The sequence below is a fragment of the Brachyhypopomus gauderio genome, chromosome 3 (genome assembly GCF_052324685.1).
Source record: "Brachyhypopomus gauderio isolate BG-103 chromosome 3, BGAUD_0.2, whole genome shotgun sequence".
Lineage (NCBI taxonomy): Eukaryota > Metazoa > Chordata > Actinopteri > Gymnotiformes > Hypopomidae > Brachyhypopomus > Brachyhypopomus gauderio.
Window position 1 is genome coordinate 39,414,248 of NC_135213.1, and position 21,701 is coordinate 39,435,948.

General features: G+C 47.0%; 1 protein-coding gene across 1 annotated transcript in view; it reads right to left on the minus strand.

Annotated features, from left to right (window-relative positions):
* Positions 1-21,701, minus strand: part of LOC143509498 (R3H domain-containing protein 1-like) — a 43,887-nt gene that overhangs the window by 15,572 nt on the left and 6,614 nt on the right. The window contains 15 exon segments of the mRNA XM_076998313.1: positions 45-193; positions 2,732-2,992; positions 4,087-4,304; positions 4,417-4,470; positions 4,685-4,713; positions 4,849-4,941; positions 5,143-5,251; positions 5,569-5,709; positions 5,872-5,931; positions 6,121-6,199; positions 6,348-6,471; positions 7,825-7,917; positions 8,417-8,452; positions 10,847-11,054; positions 11,728-11,939. Coding sequence (XP_076854428.1) covers positions 45-193; positions 2,732-2,992; positions 4,087-4,304; positions 4,417-4,470; positions 4,685-4,713; positions 4,849-4,941; positions 5,143-5,251; positions 5,569-5,709; positions 5,872-5,931; positions 6,121-6,199; positions 6,348-6,471; positions 7,825-7,917; positions 8,417-8,452; positions 10,847-11,014 — 1,614 coding nt within the window. The 5' untranslated portion in view covers positions 11,015-11,054; positions 11,728-11,939.

Sequence of the window (21,701 nt, forward strand, 5' to 3'; positions counted from 1 at the left end):
TGCTGCATAGAGTAATGCTGAAGTCATGGCGTTCATGCACATACCTGAGGGACGACGTGATTGGTGGGCTGGTGCTGGTGGGGACCAGTGGGCGGTGGAGGCGGGGGAGGCGGGGGCTGGGGTCTGGAGGCCTGAGGCGCCATGGTGGGGTTGTAGACCACGGCACTGCCGTCTGGGTTCACGAAAGGCTGACCTACAAATGCACATGAGGTACTCGAAAATCGCCCAAGATATGTGGGAGTCTGGACTGAATGGCATTAAGACTAGGACTACATGAATACTCATCAAGTAAGCGGCAAGTCAAATGACCTGACGGAGCAGAAACGAAGCTAAACTACGCTAAAGGTCATGGATGTGCTTTAACCTTTAAAGCCGAGCCAAAAATGACCTTTTCTGACTGGCTTTTAATTCACCCTGCTCTGTGTGACATGAAAAGGGCATTAGGTAACACAGCCAGAAATGTACAGATTTCTGTTACTAACGACTGTGAGCAGGCCAAGAAGTGCATGGAATAAAACCCTCACACCTTTTCCCTCTCCCCATTACCGATACAGAAAGAAAAAATGTGTGAACGGCATGTTCTGGACCTGGTCTGCACACGAGGGGTTAAACCCACTGTGCCGCATGCCGGCACTCCCAAAGTCTGAAGTGGCGCCGTTCTGCTGTTGTGCTCGGAAACAAACGAACGCTAGCATACGGAAAGCACAGATTTCTTATGCAGACGTGCTCCAGTATGGCCGAAATTGATATGCATGTTGAGGCGCTGTTGTTGTGGTTTGTGTTTAAAATATTAGGGGTCTTATGTGTGCAGGTCCCTGGCTCAATAGGGGGCCTGCACCAGCAACTCTGATGACTTGTGAAAGTACAAACGTCGCTCAAAAGAACAAAATATGCATGTTGGAGCGAACCAACGAGAGAACTTTTGCTGAGAAGTATGGATAATTCATATGTTTTGATTTTCTAGGGTTGAAACTGAAGTGTCAAACTGAAATGTTATATACTTTAGTAGTTTAATAGATAAAAAGCTATCATGAATGTCAAAGTAAGAACAGTTCACTGCAACCGTAGCTGCCAGCAGCAAGAACAGTTCCTCAACTCTCAAAAAGGTAACAAGGCACTAAAGCAGGCGTTGTCATTTAATGGTCTCAATGACTAACTTCACATTCCTTGATATTCTTTTTCCCGTTTCTTCTTATATTAAAGAAGAGTTTATTAATTAATACAAAATATAATCCTTAATTTAAACAAATCTGATTTGGCAGATATGATTAGTGTTGGACAGAGAAAAAAATTAACTGGTGGACCTTTCATTTACTATCATACATGGAAATATAAAACATTAAACAAATAAAAATAAATAAAATCTGATACATATTTATGCTTTCACAAGAACAGAATTCTGGTCAGGTCACATATGGACATTGCTGATTCGCAGATCTGTTTTTGCTGTTGAGAAAACACAAAATGGCCTCAAGGCAGGTACAGTTTACATTTAGGTTTGGCTGAGCTTCTTGGTCGTAATGAGCCGCATTAGCCAGTGGCAGGAACATCCCCCCCAGTGGAAGACGCGCTTGTGTGTGTCTTGCTTAAGGGTGCGGTGACAGTAGCCATCAGCTTGTATATAAGCCAGGCACTGTGGGATTATTTTCTCGGGCTGTCTACGCGTGCTTGACTTTCTGCGGATGGACACATTTTGGTGCTGCTAAATTCAAGCCCAGATGGCAGGCTTCTGAGCCCAACGAAACACAATACATAGGGTGCATTTTACTGAATAGCTGGCCTCCTATTCAGAGCAGTTCTTAAATTTGACTGAACACTTGTTAAGTGTGATAAGCAGAGATGAATTCGAGGAAGAGCTTCAACCTCCATCAAGGCATCCAACCACCCTGAAATGAGTCTCCTTGAGTTTTGAAGACCTGCTTTTCAAGAGGGGTTCCTCAGACCTCTACAGGAGGGGGAAAATTCCCATTTGCCCACTGCTTAAAAAAAGGTCAATATGCAATTATACACCTGTCCTTTTCCTTGAAAATATATTAGCAACTGCAAATTTACCATCTTAGCATATTTAAAAATGGGAGTGCAAAAAAGTGTATGTATATATATATATATATATATATATATATATATATATATATATAAAGATATAAAGGTGAATAAGTTTATTTTAGACATCAGTGGCAACAGTGCCTATTTTCCTTTCAGTAACAAACAACAGCTTCACAGTGCGTTTCCCCTGACGCTTTGTGGAGTTGGTTTTGACCAGTGCCAGGTTTATTGATCACAGCAGACAATGGCCCAAGTTTCAATAATCTGGCTGGTGGAGAGAGCGATAGAAATGACATACGAGCTGCATCATTAGACAGAAACCCTGGGCACTTCTACCACGACCAGACACACTGAACCAACTCTGAGTTTAGCGAATAACTGCAGCCAGAGGAACTTCTAATTATTAGTCAGACAGTTGAGTAACTTTGGGACTCTAGACGGTCAAACACTCTAAGGCGTGTTTATTCCTCAGTTCCTCCGAGACGACGCTCTTCTTGTATCTCGGATGCTTTGACAGTATCACACTGAGCAGCACAAGAGAGGGCCAGTGTGTGGGCGGCGGTGAAGACAGTATGTAAATAGGGTTAGTTCAGGATTTAGTAGTCTACAAAGCAGAGAAAGAAGCAAACTCCAATAGCTACAATCAGCATGAAGAGAGAAGGTGTGAGCCTGCAGAAATACCCACCTGTGTGCGGGTTGACCAGGACGCTCCCGGCCGGTATCCCCGCCGCTTCCAGAGGAAGCAAATAGTAGCTAGTGTTAGCCGCAGTGGCGGGCAGGCCAGTCCTGCTGCCCTCGTAGGACAGACTGCTACTAGTGCTGACGGCGGGGAAGGCCAAGGGGACGACAGGGCCCGGCTGGGTTAGGGCCGGCCCGGGAGGAGGAGGGGGCTGAGGTCGAGACAGCGAGCCAGTGGATGAACCTACACTACTAGACGAGTCGGAACCTACAGAGGGAGCAATGAGAGGAACCCTTAACCCAGACAGACACACACCACCAGTCCGTTCACGTCAGAAGAGGCAGCGCAGTGATGATGGACTCTGGAACCGGCATGTGCAGCTTTTGAGACCTGGAGTACCAAAAGCTGCTAGAATTCATTGGGGATTGTGGGGGACACTGGGGAACCTGCCCCCCCCCCTTTCTTTCACAAAGGAGATTGGTGTTTATAAATTGGTGTTTAATCTGCAGATTGACTCCAGCAAAGTGCAGTGATTGCACCACTACAGCAACATCAAATTCATACATTTTTTATTCTAATTACTTCAGAGACCAAAGCAAACAAAAATTATAATGATTTTATTAGCAATGAGTTTCAACATCTTTTCCGTGATTAGTGTTTTTGGTGATATGGCATTTGACTTTTCTTTTCAAACAGAATTTTTAGATTAGAAATAAATGGATGTGATTTGTGTTCAAAAGACCAATGTCCCCTCCTGTTTTACATGCGTGTAGTAATTTTGTTCAGAGTCCTACACTGAAACCTTTAGAAATTCTTTCAAAAATGATTCGAAACCAATAATGGATAAATGATTGCAATTAAGACCTCCAATGAATTCTTAAGCTTACAAGAGCCTCATTTCAGAATTTTTAAATAAAGCAGGGTATAAATATGCATTATATAAAAAGAAAGCATGTGTTAGAGAGTATAAATGAGAGCCATGCACTAAGCCTTTTGGACAGTCCTTTATTAAGACCTCTACTGACTACTGGAAGCATGCAGTAAAGAGAAAGGAAAGTGTAAGGTTGTGTGGAGGGAGGGAGGGGCGGGGTCATCTTGTGTTGCCCAGTGCTAAAGCAATTTTGAAAATGACATGATAAATAAATAAACACACAAACAAGCAAATACCAAAAAATATGGAGCATATGGAGTTTATTTTTCTAGAATGTTCCTAACACCAGCCACGGTTACGATTCTGAGCATGACAAATGTACAACACCCATTATTTTGAAGAGACTTATATATTTAAAATTTATATACTTCTTTTATAAAAAAAAAGGAGGGGTGCTGTAGGGGGCGGGGCCAACCAGGCCCACACTCACCTGTCTTGGAGAGGCGGCCGGCACTCCTGCTACTGCAGGAACTGTCTCCGCGGATCAGCACGGACACGCCGCTGAAGCTGCCGGCCTTGGTCATGGCGGGCTTGAGGTTGCGGTTGGAGCTGTCAGAGTCCGTGCTGCTCCAGGGTCGGGGCTCCCAGTACCTCGGCTCGGTCTCAGAACTGCTCTGGCGGCTGTTACCCGACCGGCCGTCTTTTGACCTGAAAGACAGGTATGGATGTGTTGCAGTGAGAGAATGTCAGTGTGTGTGAGTGTGTGTGTGTGTGTGTGTTTTATATATAGAACAGGTGGGGACCCTTCTGGACAGCATACCTAAAGATTTGCCTCCTCTGCTGAGTGCTGTCACAGGCGTCATCTTCCTGGATCCTAGAGAAACAGAAGAGAGGACTTAATTTCCCCAGAGTCTATGACTTATTACACTGCTTAGCCATTCCTGCACACGGAACATGGGCCGACACACTTTCAGGTCACTTCCACATTCATGGTGATCTCTCCGGTTTGGGATTCAGATGCTGCTTTATTCCCTTTTATTAGCATTAAGGACTTTAACTTGTTTTTCCCCCTAATACCTCTCACTCACCTTTTATCAAGCTGGAATGTATCCAAACCCTACAACAAAAATCCAGTGTGAGTTATTACATTTTGCCACAGGAAATAAAGCAAGAGTTTTATGCAGTTTGTCGATAATTTATGCTACAGACATTTTTAACAATGGGCTGAAGCTAACGGAGCTGTAAATCTCACATCAGCGAATATTCTCTCCCTGGCCCTCTGGTACTCCTCTTCACGCTCCTCTATTGATTTACTTCTCCTGTCCTCCTTCAACCTCATTCGCATCTGAAACACAAACCCCTGCTTTGAGAGCATGAACTACAAGCTGTCAATTCTCTAGCACAATCACACACACACACAAATAAAAGAAATAACCATGTATACATATATTTTGTATATCGTTTTTTTTTTTTTTTTAAATTAAAAGCACTGATCTATTTGATGCTTGCTTGCATCATTAGTGGTTTATTTATGCTTACGACGTACCATACTGTCATCTTTGTCCATACTGGAGTTGTCCCTTTTTAATATGTACCGCTTCTGGAAATCGTCGGTCTTGTCATCTTTGATGTGTTCAGAGAACTTCTGATCTGGTCTACGTGTCGAAACCCACAGGACGAGAAAGTGTCAAACACGGGTTGTTAATAAGATGTCTTCCAAGAAACCAAAAGATGTTCACACCATCCACTTCCCCCACATGAACACCGTTCCTCGGCGCCCGCAATATTAAAATCTCACATAATTAAGTTTCTTCCCCACTGAAACCCATTTCAAAAGGGACACAAGGCAAAATCCATTTTGCTTCAGAAGATTGTGCCAACATTCATTTCTGCAGCCTAAGCCGTTTGACTCAGAGCTGGAGTGAAATGGCAGCGGTGTTGCTGTGGGCGAGGTGTGTGCAGGAACGCTCACATTCTAGTATTGCTAGTTTTGTTGATGATCACACATTTGCCGCTTTGGTCGACGTTGTGGTCCAAGCCAAAGTAGGCAGCTACACGGTGCAACAGCATTCTGTGATACGAGGTCATGGGGGGGAATTTTCTCCTCTGGCTTCTGGAACAATGACCAACAAGTTCGTGATCAAGAAAGGGCTCACCAAAGATATAATCAGTTCTCAGCAATGTCCAATTTAGCCACAAGTTACATTTCTTGGATGCAAACAAAAATGAAGAAACTATCAAGTGAAAAGATACATTTAGGGAACCAATAACTCACTCATTGTTACTGATAAAGTCCAAAATGTCCTGTTCCAGCTTCAGAAGCATCATTCTGTCCCTAGATCAGAAGAAAGGCCATTTAGGCAAAAGGTCAGCAAGGCCATTTAGGCTTAAGTGAAAACTTGAAGAGAAGGTACACATTTATCGCTCATATTACAGAATGCACAGAAGACTTTAATGCAAATTCCCTTTCAGTTTTAAAATACACAGAAGCAAGAGATCTGGTGCTAAATAAATGTCTACAAACCTGGGGTTATTTTTCAATGTGTTTACCAAGAACTCGTGAAGATCAATGCCAGTAGAGTCTGTGTATTCTTGACTGGAATCTTGAGAGGGAGGAGAAGGGGTGTTGAATTTCTCCACGTAAATATCACATCGCATATTGTGACAGTTTCTCCTATTTTATTTATTTATTTATTTTTTAAAGACGCCATTCCATCATCACTGAAATGAAACCGATGCGAGAGCACACACCTCTTGACAGCATCTTGCGGGACATTTTCTCCAGTTTGTCTGTGCTTTTGTCCTTGTCTTCGTTCTTGCTGGCTGGAGTGTCCTCTTTGTCAAACGACTGGGAGAGCTTAATCTGAATTTCATCCTGTGGAATGATGAAATTAACAAATATTAATTTGTTCCCCCCCTTCCCCCCCTCACTTTTTGCTGTTGCTGACCCACACAAACAGGATGATTGGGTATATCTGTAATAAATGCAGTTTTTTTTTTGTCTATTATTTGGTTTCTCTTAACGATTTCCGCTGTTGTGCTGTGCACTGCTGCATGACATCATCTGACCAGCTCATTTAAACATTTTTTTTTTTTTTAAAAGAAGTCAGCATTTGTGCAAGAGGTCATCTTTAAGCGCTGGCCTTAAACCACAACTGGTGGAAAATGCTGCGTCACATTCAGAGTGCTTCAGTTCAGCGTCTGCAGTAACAGATTCTATTTTATGCCGTGGGCTTTGAGGACCCCCGCCAAGCACAGTAGGGCTGAGCCTGAAACCCTGAGGGGGGGGCTTTGGTTCAGGCCTTTTTTCTTTTCCTGCAGGCTCAAGCGTGTCCTTGTGCCTTCACCCCCACCCGAGTGCCTGCGACCAGGCGGCCGCCCCCCCACCCCCCTTCCCTTTGATTAGCGGCGCCACAGAAGAAAGGAGCCCATTTTGGTTTTCAAAACCGGCACAAAAGTAAAACAAAGTGGATCGGGCGCGCGGCGTGACGCCGAGAGCCGCGGTGTGTTTTCAAAGGAGCTGCCCCCCCTCCCGGCCCCGTGGGGCGAAGGGAGCCGCGACGTTTACATCGAGGAAAGGCAGGTCTGCGTTTTGCAAGGAAAACCAGCAGGCAAGTCCTGCGGCCGGCTAATATACCTCTAAGGACCCGCCGAGTCTGAGGTTCAGAACAGGAGCAGGGCAGGGGCGTTCTCACTTATTAATAACAACGCAAATCTGAACAGGTTGTGCTTTAACTCTTTCTCTAGCGGTTTTAAATATCGTAAAAGCCGTCTCTGGAGGGTCAGACGCAAATGTGTCGTGTCTAGTTGTTTCCATCATTGAAGTGCATGTCATATTTTTTGTATTAATTTAATTACATTATCTCAAGATTCCAAACATAACTTTGGGAAAAAAAATCAGAATAAGACTTAAAAAATGTCTTAAATGAATGTACTTGAACAGCTGTAAACAAATAAACCATGCTGAAGGATGGTTAAAAGGACCTTCCAAACACACAGGAATAACAGTTCCATGCAGGGAGTATGAAGACGTCAGGCTCCAAGTGCCTGATTATTTCTTCATCAAGCCAGGGTGATCCTCCAATGGATCGCGTAGAGACTAAATCCTGGCGCACAGAATTTATGTGATACAAGGACTGAGAGCGAGTTCAAAATCACCATGCGATGGGCGAGACGAAGCCGCGGGCATTACCCAGTGAGCAGCGTGGAGGCCCTACGAGAGGTTTACCTGGTGTTCTGGAGGCAGATCGGAGGTATTTGGGGGAGAGGAGGGTTCTTCACAAATGGCCAGGCTCCGAACTAACTTTAACTTTGCGTTAGACTGGAGGAGAGTAGTAAGGGTTAGACAGGTCAGGATGTACACAGAAACCAACACAAGTTGTGTTTCATTTCCACAATTAGACGTGCATGGACCCGGGGGATAATAAATTAGGGGAAATGAAAATGAATTATGTGAATAATAAAAATTAAAAATAAATAAATAAAAAGAGTCACCCATGCAAGGAGTAAACACACAAAAGATTGAAATGATGAGTGTGATTCTCAAAGCTCAAGGACGGGTAAGAACCAGGCCAGTCCAATACAACTCCACGCAGTTCAGTTAGAGGACACAAATGTGGCTACTGAGCCTTTCAAAATCATGCAGATATTTAGATTTATGGACCATTTACGGGACGCTCAAACTCCTCATCACACTTAAGCACGTCTTTCACAAGCACGGGGGACGTGATGATTTATGGTACGCAGCACACAAACGGAATGAAACTGGCTGGGTTGACCAAGCAAACACATCTAGGACATGATGCCTCTCGCCACGATACCTTGGGCCTCCGTGCACTCTGTCCAGGTGTTTGCCGCTGTACGGTAGGCAATGGGACAAAATGAAGCACATGGATTATAGCACTGAACCATCGGTCAGTCAGAACAAGAGTACTGAACACACTTCTGAATGAGATGCTACACAGAAATGCACAGGGCACATAACATCCTGCCTTAAACCGTTCATCATAAAAATATAGATGCATTATCTACATTTCTAGAAATAATGGATGGTTTCAAGGAGATTCATGCATGTACCCAAACTTGATTTTCCTTCAGTAAAATTAAAAGCTAACCACGTTTCTTTCTTTTAAGTAAACACAAACATGTTCAATCCAAAAAGACGGTGTTATAAACTGTGTTAATGTCCCAAATTCTTTGATCTAAAAACCTTAGTATGTGAGTAAAATAATCTGTACTCATTTAGTTTCCCCGACTCATAGATGTGGGTTTGACCTAAAGCAGTCTGCCACCTCACCATGACAAGTGAGAAAAATTAAGAGTGGAGTCAGACGATCTAAATTGTGGCTTCACCAGGTTTAAAAGCAAACAGCTGTCTTCCTGGCACCCTCCTCCTCCTCCTTCATACTATATCACCACCTGCTTGTGGACATCTATAAGGGAACGAACAGTATCTAAAAACAGGGTGAAGATTTTATTTTTTTTTAGGGTGAAGAGATATGAAGAGTGTGAAGAGAACAACCCCCGCAGGGCTGAACAGCACTTCATGGCATGTCTTTCTAGAAAGAAATGTCATTATTCACACAGCTGTGTGAAGTAGTTACTGTGCCTTATGAATGCTAAAAGTCGATGTGTTGAAAACACCCGCCTGGGAAAAAGAGAGTCGTTTTGCAACTGGGCCGTATCGGACACCCGAAAATGGGCAGGAACTGTGTGAATTGCCAATATTCTCCCAGGTGAAGGCAGAAAACGTAAGAAAAGGAGACGGCACCAAGGGAAGCGCCCGGGACGCCATCACTCCACATCGGACTCCGCCTGGGTTTGTGGTCTCTGCTGGAGCGTCCCCTGACTCAAGCGGACACCAGCGGACCGTGGGGAATGAGCAGCTCGCAGGGCCCCTACAAAATGACGACGGATGCTTATTCACCCTTAATTGGGTGTTGAGCATCTCAAGAGTCCCCGAGCGGCAGGGGCTGGCACGGAACCGACGATCGCAGCGCTAGACGCACGCCGAGCGGCGGAACACACGCCGTGTGCACGAATTCAGGACCAAGAGAGGAAAACAGAATCGGGGAAATGTGTGTACACCGCAGAAATAAAAGGGAGAAGCAGGTAGCACCACGTCGTGTGCAGTGAGGCATCTCGGATCTGCGAAGAGAGAGTTGGGGGGGGGGGGGGGGGGGGGGGGGCGCCAGATGGCCATAATGCCACTTGCTGTGCTTCCCTCCCCCCCCCAGGGGCGACGCAGAGGAAGTCTGAGGATAAGCTCGGATTGCCAGCCGCACGGCTGGTCACACAGCCCTCCACCATCGCTGCCTGCTGCCTGCAGCTCCTCGAGGGGCAAGAGGAAGGGGGCAATTTGCGGAATGAAAGGAGAGGCGTCACATGACGCACAGGGGAAAAGCAAACGCTGCCACGTCAAGAGAGAAATGTTGCTCACTTGGGTACCTGACAAAAAAAATAATTACATAAAAATAAAATAAATAAAGATGCACTACTTTAACCTTCAACAACTTAACCTTCACACGCTGGAGTGGGCTGAGGTGTATCCATGTCGGCTGGTTCTCATAACACAATTACCTGACAATTGATTGGTTGTGCTTGGCTGGCAACTCTCCCCCCCCTCCCCCCAGAGCCCCGTGTGCCTGGGCTGGATCAGAACAATCGTTTCACTGATTTGTTTTTCTGACCTCTCTCCTTCAGAAGATTCACTCGATACAAACCTCTAGGCACAATCTTTTGGTTTTTTTTCCACCCTTTTTGTGAAGAATAGAGATAATTATGATGATCAATACCTTATCGATCACTAGCAAACACACAACGAATGTGTTGTGTACTACAAAGATAGTATGGAGGCCATTACTCAACATTAAATACTTGTGTAATAATCAGAGAATAGCACTCCAAAACAACCATTTCTCCAAACTGGTGCATATCCACCCCGCTCTAATTTGGTTTATACTGTAACTGTCTGTTTTTGAAAAAGTAATGAGATTTTTATTAATGCACACAATCATGAAATAAAATTGTCTGTGCTTCACAGCAGCAGGAATGAAAGGTTATATATACTGTTCACCGGTGCCTATATATAAAGGTAGGAAGGCTTCCTTCCACAGACTTTCATAAGGATTCATTCTGTTAACTCTTAGCCCCAATCTCTTTTTTTTCCCCCCAATGTTTCCCAATCTCTTGGCAGAACGTGGGAAGAGCTCCGCCCGCTGCTTCTAGCTCCGCCCACCCTCCCGTTTTACCTGCGGGTCACTCTTGGCGTGGCAGCCGTTCTCGTCCCCGTCTGGCTCGATCTGCTCCCGGGTCTCTGTGAGACTGTGGCCCTCGGGCGGTGAGCGGCGTTCCTCTGCCTCCAGACCTCTCATGGTTTCACTTGTGTCCTTTACGGCGAGCGTCTCAGACATCCTCATTAGAGAAGGCTACTTGGAGCGTGTACCAGGAGCTTGGGACCTGGGGGAGGAGAAGTAGGTTGGATTTACTCCAGATAGACGGGCTGGATGCTAGGACTTGCCCTTGAAGGACAGATAGGAGAGTGCAAATAAATGTTTTACAATCAAAAGCTCGATTATTAATAATTCCTAATAAGTAAAAAGTAAAATAATAATTTTAAATATTAGACTGGTGGTAATCTCTAAATTTGTGAAATCTTTAAAGAACAAAGAACTACAAAGTATGAACTCCGAGAGTACCTTTGGATGTAGGTGTAGGTAATACCAGACATACACTCATCAATTCCCCCATAAACCCACCCGCTTAGCTTCAGGCTGGGAAAAAAAAAGGCTAATTAGCATTCTGTCAATCTAAGAGTTCCATTAACACGTTACGACTGTGTGAGATCTTCAACCATGTGACACTCCAAACCCCGCTGAGAGCGTCTTGGAGTGTGGACAGACCGTCCAGATGGTTCAGGAAGCTATGAACGCATACTGAATTTTATAAAGCTTTTTAGACGGCTTCTTTCAGCTTTCAAAAAAACAAACGAAAAAAACCCTCTTCTTCTATCGTGAGGGCGTCGCCTAATTGATACCTGTGATCTGAGCTGAGCTTGCTGTCGACAAGGAGTCGGTTTGTGGTGGTGGTGGTGGTAGTGATGATGACGTTGCCTCTTGGCTCCGCCCCTTACCCAGTGTTGTGCTGCGTGCTGGGCCGGTGCTGGCGCCGCCCCGGTGAGAAGGCTGAACCCCGCGTCCCTGTCAGTGGCTCTGTGGAGCAGGTCGTCGCTTGTGTTGAGCGTGCTGGAAGCCCTAGGGAAGACGCCCATGTCCGCTTCACCAGCACTCGCTCCGGGTCAGAAGAGCGCTGGCGGCCCACGAGGCACCCATGGCCTTCAGGAACCTGAGGACGAGAGGACACGCCCGCTCAGAGGCTGGAAGGGCCGTCCCGCGCTTGCCCCGGAGCGGTCCCGCAAGAGCTCATTTGGGTCGCTTTGCTGACCGGCGGACGGCCGATCCCCCCGGCAGGCGCAGCCGAGCTTTTAGTTAACGAGGGGCTCATTACTCGTGCCGAGTGGCATCTTAGCAGCGCGCGCTATGATGGTGCATCGCGGAGCTACAACAGCCTCTCCAATTACTGAGCCTGTGTGGAGACGCCTCCGTGAGCACACCCATCTGGGGAGACAAACGCGGAAAAGGGGGCACGGCCGGCCCAAGAATGTGTGGCCAGCAGAGACAGCAGGAGAACTTCCACAGGGCTGCGCACCCCCCCCCCCCCCCTTACTCCCTCCCTGAGTGAATTGCCATGGCTGGACATTCTGCTACAAGATGAATATCTGTAACTTCCATTCCGTGTGTGGCAGGGAAGCGGCACAACGGGTCGATAAAGCAACAACTAGCAGACGGATCGGTGGAGGCAGTCAACACGCTGTCGAATTTCAAAACAAGGTGGCCCGATACGCCCCTGCCATCACTCTGCAGGCCTCCCCCCCCTTTTATCTGCTAAGGCCAGAGATCAAAGGGACGTGTTTAGAATTGGAGGACACGATGTAGCTAAGCAAACACTTGGAGGTGCCGTTTCGACGACTGCGTAGCGCATTTATCACGCTAATGTAGCCGCGGAGGGCGCCGGTGCATAATTTAAGGGGCTGATGGCCCTGGCTGATTTGGATTCATGAGATCTGAGGCTCAAGGGTGGGTGTATGGTGAGGGTGGGGGCTGTCACTGGAAGGGACACAGGTGCGGAAGAGCTCGCTCAACTACCCGCACGGACATGAAGGCTTTTCACGGCTGGCCCTCCGAGGACCGCGTCCTGAACGAGAGCGGTCAGACGTGTGCGGAGACGCCCTGCCCTCTCACTCCTAGACCCTGCGCTCCCGTCCTAATGACCTCCACAAACTCCGGCAAAGCAGCATGCTGTGGGGTGGGGGGGGGGGGGGGGCACTCGAAGGACATCAGGACACAGCCACACACGAGGGACACGTCCTCGTCCTTCACGTCTCCGATGGCGGTCGACAATCGTGCGACACCTGCCAGCCGCAGGAAGAGCGCGAGCGTGAAACTGGGAAAGAAGTCGTTGCCGGGAGCGTTCACGGACTGCCGCACGACCGTGACCACCGGCGGGAGAGACCTGGGTCGGGACCCCCGTGCTGGGTCTCAGCACGCACATTGTTATGTTAATAAAGTAGATGTAATCTCCAGGAGCCTTATAACGGCGCGGTGAGGCCACGGGGCGAGTGAGAGCAGCGCACCGTACAGGGTTCTAGGTGTGGCACACCACGAACACGCGGTGGGACAACACCATCCTTCACGTCCCTGCTAACGAGCTTACTGGGACCCAACAGAAGAGCCCCCTGCCCGAAAAAAATAAAAGAAATCTTAAGAAACTCGGGAAGAACTAATTCATTAAATATAAGATTTAATATACACTTTTTAAGCGTTCACGGCGGAAAGCGGGCGGGAGTGCAGGCAGGCTCGTTGCTTTCTTAAGGGGCCTCTCATCTCGCTCCAAGAGCCGGAGCCGTTTTTGTGAGCGGCAGGAAGGCGGCTTGTGGAGTTGCTTCCACATCTCCAGCTAATTGGCTGGTGCGTGGCAGCCAGACACACGGCGGCGTTTGAAACGGACTCGTGGCCGTTTAATGCCTCACAGCTAATAGCCCTGAGATCTGCTGACGAGAGAAAAGGAGAAAAACAAACACAAAGAATGAAGAGAAAAAAAATGGAGCAGGCGGTTCTGAGAGTTTGAGAGTAGCGTAATCAGTATGAACTCCTGTCTTGTGACTGCAAGACGGTTTACGGGCACGAGTGTGTGTGTGTGTGTGTGTGTGTGTGTGTGTGTGTGTGTAAGTAAAGAAAAAAAGCGGCATGCCTGGGTTTGCATGCTGAAGAATCCTTTAACAGCATGGAATGAATATTTGGAGATATAAATGAGATACCTACATTGGCATCAACATGCGACACACGCAACACACGCGCGCGCGGGTATTGAGAACAGGAGACTAGCGTCAGGGTGAGTATTGCAACACTAACTGCTCTCATTATGTTCTGGGCTTACATTAGCTTCATTACTGCCCAGAATGTTTGGACCCACTTAAAACTGAAGTGGAATCCCAGGAAGGTAAATGATATTTAGGCACCAGGATCTCGTACCTTATTAAAAAAAAATAAACAAGTTAAGAAAAATTAAATGTCAGAGCTGCATTTTTCTGCATAGGCCAGTTCATTTTGTTCTAAAATCACAAAAGCAATAGCTGTGTGTAACATCAGGGCGAGATCTGCTGAGCCTTTACACACACACACACACACACACACACACACACACTATTAATATAATCCCCATCAGCCCTGCTGGACTATTATTATTTCTCAGCCAATTATATTGCAATGATTGGCAGTAGCTGCTATTGGACCAGAATACCAATTGTAGTCGCATGTCTGAAACCTGCACTACAGGCAGGAGAGAGCAGCACAGTCAAAACCACAAATGAAAAAAAATAACACACCGAGCGAGAGATTAAACTTCAGTGAGGAACTCATTTTGATCACAGCTCCATCCTCTACATTTCAAAAATCCCCTCACTAGGTGAGCTTGAGCACTAAAGGAATATATACATTTAAAAATAAACGACAAGATAGTCTGACACAATTCTATCAGATTGAGTTTGGGTCAATCGTACGATTGTGGGCATTTAATTACTTACTAATGAAAATCGGGGCTCTTTCTCCAAGGCTAAGAGGAGAGATGAGGTCAGTGCCACTACAGCAGGGGTGAGTGAGAGGGAGAAGAACCCGTTAGATGTATGAGGTTCTGTCTGTCTCCTGATCTACCAGAAGACTAACGCTGCACACAAGCTCGTATGCCATGATGCTCAGGACGCTGAGGTGGGCTTGATCACCCATTCTTTCCCTTTATTGGAAAGGAAACATATTTTCCTAATTTCATTGCTTATCAAATTACTCCCAGTTACAAGCCAGTTCTACACCTTAAGGGTTCGCCAACGGCCCTATTTAACAAAACTGAACTGCACACAAACACAAGCGATTTGTTAGAAATTGCAATCTATGATCTAGAAAATCCACGACAATTAGCGTTCAAGTCATAGTTCCCAAACGCACAGTGCAAGAGAATAACTAAATAGCCAGATGACAAGTAAACACCCAATTTAAGATGTTAAGGAGCAGATACTTCAAAGCTCGCATTTAACCTCGCCAAGAGCGCCATTCGATTTTTGAACAATGCCTCAAATATACATGTATTTTTTTGTGACAAATTATCAAACAAAAAGCAAAGCACAAAAACCACCATGAGCATTAATTAGCGACTTCGTCTGCCGTGACTCGAGAAAGAAATTCCAATGAGCCGCTTAGAGCAATTCGCAAAAAGGTGTCCCGACCTCACCCGCGTGAACGGAAACAAGGACCGTGTTGCCCACACCCCGTTAACCCCCACTGTCCTACGGAGCCGTCACGCCAGGAAAGACCCAGCTCAGCAGAACCAAGCTCAGCAGAACCAAGCTCAGCAGACCCATGCTACGTTAAATCAACAATTCTTGCTGGACCAGAGTAAAGCACGGCAGCCTCCGTAAACCACCCCCCTCCCCCCCGTCCTAGCGTGGAGCGGTTACGGACCCCGTGACTAGCGGCACAGCTCGGGCAAGGCGCTCGGGAGCCGTCCAGAGAACATCAAAGACCTCGGCAGGGGAGAGACACGCTGGCCCCCTTACACTCCTCTATCTGCGCCAGAATGTCAACGCTTCAGGAGAAAAGACAACAAAAGACAAAAGTCCAAAGAGCAAAAGAAATAAAGAACCTCACACGAAAACATGCATCCCTTCACAAATTCAAAAGTTCAGACTTTTATAAAAAAACATACCAACAAAGCAAATAAATAAAAATATATATAAACATCAATTTGGCAAACTGTAGCCCGCATCGAGTGTACGAACTACACGTAAAACGAAGGAAAACGATGCTTGTGGCGGCAAAAACGCTCACTGTAAAACATTTCACGTTAAGTTCACCCAGCCTACCTGGAGCTCCTCGCTGTCTGCACACACTCACCTGACACATCGCAGCCTCCATTATTTCCATTGGTCAGAGGTTTAGTTTCCATAGTACCAGAGGCTGCATTGGCTGTGGCAGTTGCTGCGTGGAGCAAGCACCCAGCCCCCCCTTCTCCCTCTCTCTTCCCCTCGCTGGCTCTCTCTCCGCGGCGCTAGCTCCGTCTGTGCCTAAGTGCCAGAGCCCATGGTTGAGACTCTCGCCCCGGAGCCTCGGAGACAGCGGCAAATCAACGGCTGGGCTGCGTGATGTCAGCAGCGTGCTCAGCCAGTCAGAGCGCGCGCTTCGCCTCGCGGCGCGTCACTGGCTAAATTGAGCTCTTCATTAGCGAGGCAGCCGCGGCCAGGGGCGTCGGGAGGAGCGGTGGGTGGTTTACCTTCACGCCCCCTCAAAAGCGCCGGCACCATCGCATCCAGCGTGCATGAGAGAGAGAGAGAGAGGGAGCGCGAACCTCGGGAGGGAGCGGGTACGTTCACGGAGGCTGGGTCACACGGCATCCTCACACAGGGGTCGGGGGGGTGGGAGTGAAAACTCACGTGAATCTATTTCTCTGAGGACCAGGAGGGGAGAACGCTGCACTCTGAGCTCTGGTTGAGAGTCAGATGAATCGATTAATTCTGAAAATCCTTCTAATTTGAACCCTTGCCGCCAAACACGCCAAACACGCCTCGTGTCAAACGTTCTTCTCTCGGCCGCCGGAGAGGGCCAGAATCACTCACAGTAAAATACAAAAACGCACCGATTTCGACAGAAAACATTAACGAGAACTTTCTCACCCAACGAGAGGATGGTAGGAGAATTACTGCACGAGATCACACGAGCGTTCTGGAGATGCGTTCGGTTTGGGAAAAGGACGGAGAACCCAGAACATCAACAGAGCGCAGGGATCTGGCAACCCAGAGCTTCAACAGGGAGAGTTCTACTGGCCTGCCCCACTGATGGCACAGGGTCCGTGCAGACTCGCTCCTCCGTAGAGCGGGCGTAGCACGGGAGTGATCTCCACCCGGGCCCGAATGCGACGAGCTTCCAGGCAGGAGGTCGAGAGAGCGGGCGCGTCAGCTATTCTTAAGACAATTACGGGAGCAGCGTGCGTGAACAAACGCTCCCGCACCTCCACTGATGACACGTGGACGCAATAAAGTGCTTCGGCGCCCTGACACGGAGGCCCTGGGAGAGAGAGCAGCACGTTCATTAAATCTGTTTACGCTACTCAGCCGGGACAGCAGAAATCAAGGATGCATGCAGACTTCACCCGGCAGTAACAAAGCCATGGATATCGTGGTAATAAGACGAGAAAGCTATGAAGCTCAGCTGAACGGCAAAGAAAACCGTGGAGTAAGGCCGCGCGCACACACACACACACACACACACACACGGTACCCTCTTATTGTTGAATCGGTGCAGACAAGGTCGAGTCGTAGATTAAATCAGAACGTCCTCGAGATGATTACAGCAAACACCTGAGAAGGCGAGTCACAGATGTGCTCCAAGCTGCCCAGAGGAAGTGGCTCCCACAGCCCGGCTCCTGCAGCCGGTCGCTCTGACCTCCGCGGGCCCGGCCGTGTGAGGGTGGAGGTGCGCGGACCAGCGGGCGGAGGTGTCAACAGCAGCGGGGACGGTGAGGTGCCTCGACACCGCTGCCCGACGGAGAAGCAGGCATCATGCTCCCCTCCTCACTGCTAGGTTGCTGGCGTGAGATCGCAGCTACGTTACGCAATTTGCAAGAGACTTGAGATCGCGCTGAAGAAAGGAAACGTCTTATAGTTTGATGAAATACAATTTGCCTAGAAAAATAAAAGACACTAAACACAAGTGATTACACGACGGGTAAACAGCACACGGCTGCTATTTTAGCCGGTACAACCACATAAAACATTCTTAGAAATGCAGAGCAGATGACTAAAGCAAAGCTGCGACACTACACAGTCAGCAGTGCAGTCACCACAACACAGCTCACCTGGGCTGGTACGCAGCTCTGAGCTCAGTGATGGAGAAGGCTCCTGGCAACAGCTTGACAGCCAGAAAGATGAACACAAACTCAGAGATGAACTGAACTTTTCCCTAATTGCCCTTGCCTGCTTCCCAGAAGAAAACGATCCTCTTAGCTATTCAATTAGAAAGAACATGTGTCAACACTGGCCTGTATGTACTAAATTACAACACTGCACTCATCATAAATCAGAGGCGAATAAATAACTACACATGCCCCAGTTCGAGAGGCCAGTGGACGGCGCATCCCTGTGTTAAAATAATAGATGGCGAGACACTCCATTGTCTACGAGATAGCGGTAAATCACGAAGGCAGCAGACAGCTTGGCAAAGCTAGACAACAGCTTAGTCCTGTCAGCTACTCTCTGAACATGGTGTCATGGATCATGGAATAAATTTCTTCATGAAGTTATCCAAAGCATGAAGACAGGTGAGCAAGACCAAACGTGAACGCCACCAACACACAGTGGGAACGCGGGGAACACATATTAACGAACTACAGCAGGATAGGCATCGTCGTCTTCATTATGATTATCCTAATCAACAGGCAGTAATAGTAGTAATTGGTCCTTTGGTCCTTATTGACGTGCCCCAAGGGAGTCCATATTAGCCCGGTTACGTACATGATTTAGCAACGCAGAGCTGGATACCAAACGTATTCAGGCATTCTTAACTCACTGACGACCGCTTGAACCAGAAAAGGGTGATTGTGCACAGGCCGTACACCTCCCACCGTACACCTGGTGGCCGCACACCTCCACACGCAGAAGCCACGTCCAGCGCAAACCCATAACCAGCGTGGTAGAAATCCCTGCCTCACCAGAGCTCACATCCACGACATGACGAGCTTCATCTGGACACGCTACAGATAATCGGATCAAGACTGATGCAGTGTAAAATGATACAAAGAACTGTAAGGTGATAGAGAAACTATTATTACACTTTTAAGCCTGCACATTCCTACATTAATATTTGAATGGCCGAGATGTTTGACATTTTGAGGAGACTCCCTTGCCGTCACACCTGTGTTTAAGCAAACCTGTACTTAAGAAGAGATGATGAGTTCTCGGCATGGTCACTCCCCCTGTACACCATGTGCTGTACACCTGACCTAGTCACGCTGACACTGAACTATAGAATCACACACACTCAGACGGAGGCGCCTGCTGTTCGATTTTTAGTTTTGCAAGGTTCTAAGCCTTAACCACAAACAAAAATACACATCATCTTGTATGGCAATACTCGGTTTGGTGTGTGAACATTGTGGTGCTGCATGAGTAAATATACCCAAGAACCAATTTAAATGGCCTTATTTTGAAATATGTTTTACTTTTAATTTTAGCACAACTCAAAACTTCAGATTCAAACTGGATTGAAATGGTCAACCAAAGTTTGCATCACACGCTACTTCAAAAAGGTTCAAAAAGGTCCCGCTATCAAATCATCTTGTTCACCTCTTTTAAAAAAATATACTATATACCACATACTTATGGTTTTTAAGACCACCAAGAAATAAATCAGTGTCTACTTCCAAATATTTATGCTCACCTGTTTCTAGGAGCGTCTCGCGATCTGAATTGCATCAAGTCATTTGAAATGATTCACATGAATAGACGCCGAGTTGTCATTTGTATCAGCCTGTTCATGCCTGCAATCTTGCGTCCGACCCAACCCACGAGCCACCCAGCCATGTGTCACGCGTAGTTAGTGTTTGTGAAAGGAATAGCAACGCTAAGGTTAAAGCATGCCTTGATTGCAGCGGTTTTGATGGAACAATGCTTGATATGGATATGTCTTTTACGTTAAACGACAACCAGTCGTCTGGGTTTATCATATCACCAATGTGCAAGTGTGCAGCCTGACAAAACACAAAGGGCAGGCCTAGCCTCGGGAATTATCCCCACGAGTCTAAAACTCCTCTATGCACACATCGCCCGGGTCTCTTGCAACCCTTCTATTCAAAGTGTACTTGATATCTTTGCACGTTATGGACATTTAACAAGGCTGCAATGCCCAAAATCAGCTTCTACGCACAGTTAAATTCCACCTGGGTTCAGATCTTGAGACGGCACACTAACAAGGCGAGCGCAGACCCTGATCTTGGCACGTGGTGCCTTACCTAACGGCTCTCAGAGATAAACACACAGTGAATCTCCACTGCAGTCTCCTACAGCTGGAGACAGCGGAGGCAGCGAAGTCAGGGTCTCTGTGATGAAACCCTTCCCTCGGGGGGAGGCTGTGGGCCTTCGGCAAACAAAGAGGGGATTATCACCCTTTTCACCTCAGTCACTGTCAATTTCCAGGTAATAATCCTTTCTTGGTTTTCCACAACACCAGGCCCCTGTAGTACTGCGAGTAGCTGGTAAAAGCTGAGGTAGACGCATGAGGGCAGAAATTGCACGAGCAGGTGGAGAGGATTGAGAACAAGCATCTTCCTTTATAAAAATGGCTGTGACCTGTTAACCCACTGCTAAAGGAAGAGCACTCAGAGGATTTCAATATTAATCACCTGTAACCAGCGTAAGGGTTGGGGTTAAGGCTGACTGAGATCATACGCTGTTATTATTGGGATGAACTCTGTCATGATTTGCTTTTATATCCATATTGCAGGTTTCGTCATACAGAAAACTAGACCAAATAGACGTTTCCATGAAAATACATTAAAAAAAAAGAAAGTAGAGAAAGATTCAAGCTAGGTTGAAAAACAAACAAACAAACAAACAAAAAACAGGACCCAGTGGTGGTCGCCATGAATTAAATTTTCAGAACTACAGGTAGCTAATATGCTAGCAAATGATGTGATTATTTTTACCAGCTATTTGATTTTCTCCCCCCGTTTATTTTGGTAAGTGTTGAATCAATCACACAGTGGTGCAACCAAGTCACGGTGAAACGCACCATCTGTCTTAGACAGTTCATCTGCTAGAACACCTCACAGAAAGCAAACACTGAAACGTGTAGCATCAAAACGCTTTCAAGCGTCGGGAAATTATGGTTTTAGCCCACCCAGCTCTTAGCACCACCATCCCCACACCGGAGCTCTTTTTTATGCACATTAAGGTTTTTGCCTTCTGCTCCAGTGAGGTTGTCAGGGAAGGGGAGAGATGTCTCAGCACATGAATGATAAGCGGCACGGTCCCACACTCCATAGAAGCTTCATCCTGAAAATCATCAGGCACTTTCTCCTCGGCGCGGCAACAAAGGGAGCCAAAGTGGGCCCGTCATTCACGCCTCCCCCAGCACTACAGCCTCATAGCGGAGGGGAGGAGGGGAGAAAAATCATCTGTCAAATAATTATAGCTTGTCCTGCAATTTCACAGTACAGTTGTCTTTTTCTTTAGCACTGAGAGGGGGGGAAAAAAATCCCCTCAGCCAGCATTCAGTCAGGAAACACCTGGCACAAAGCTTGTGAGACAACACTTCCAAATGGTCGACTGTCTCATTTACATAATAAAGAAAGCGTAATGCCAGCGCTTACTAATTAAGTCTCACAATGCAATTTTTCTTCTTCGAGAAGGCAAAAAAATATATAAATAAATAAAAAAATTAAGGAAGTGAGGTGGGTGAGGATGGAGGGGTGTAAGTGACAAATGCATTTATTTACATTTTTCCCTAA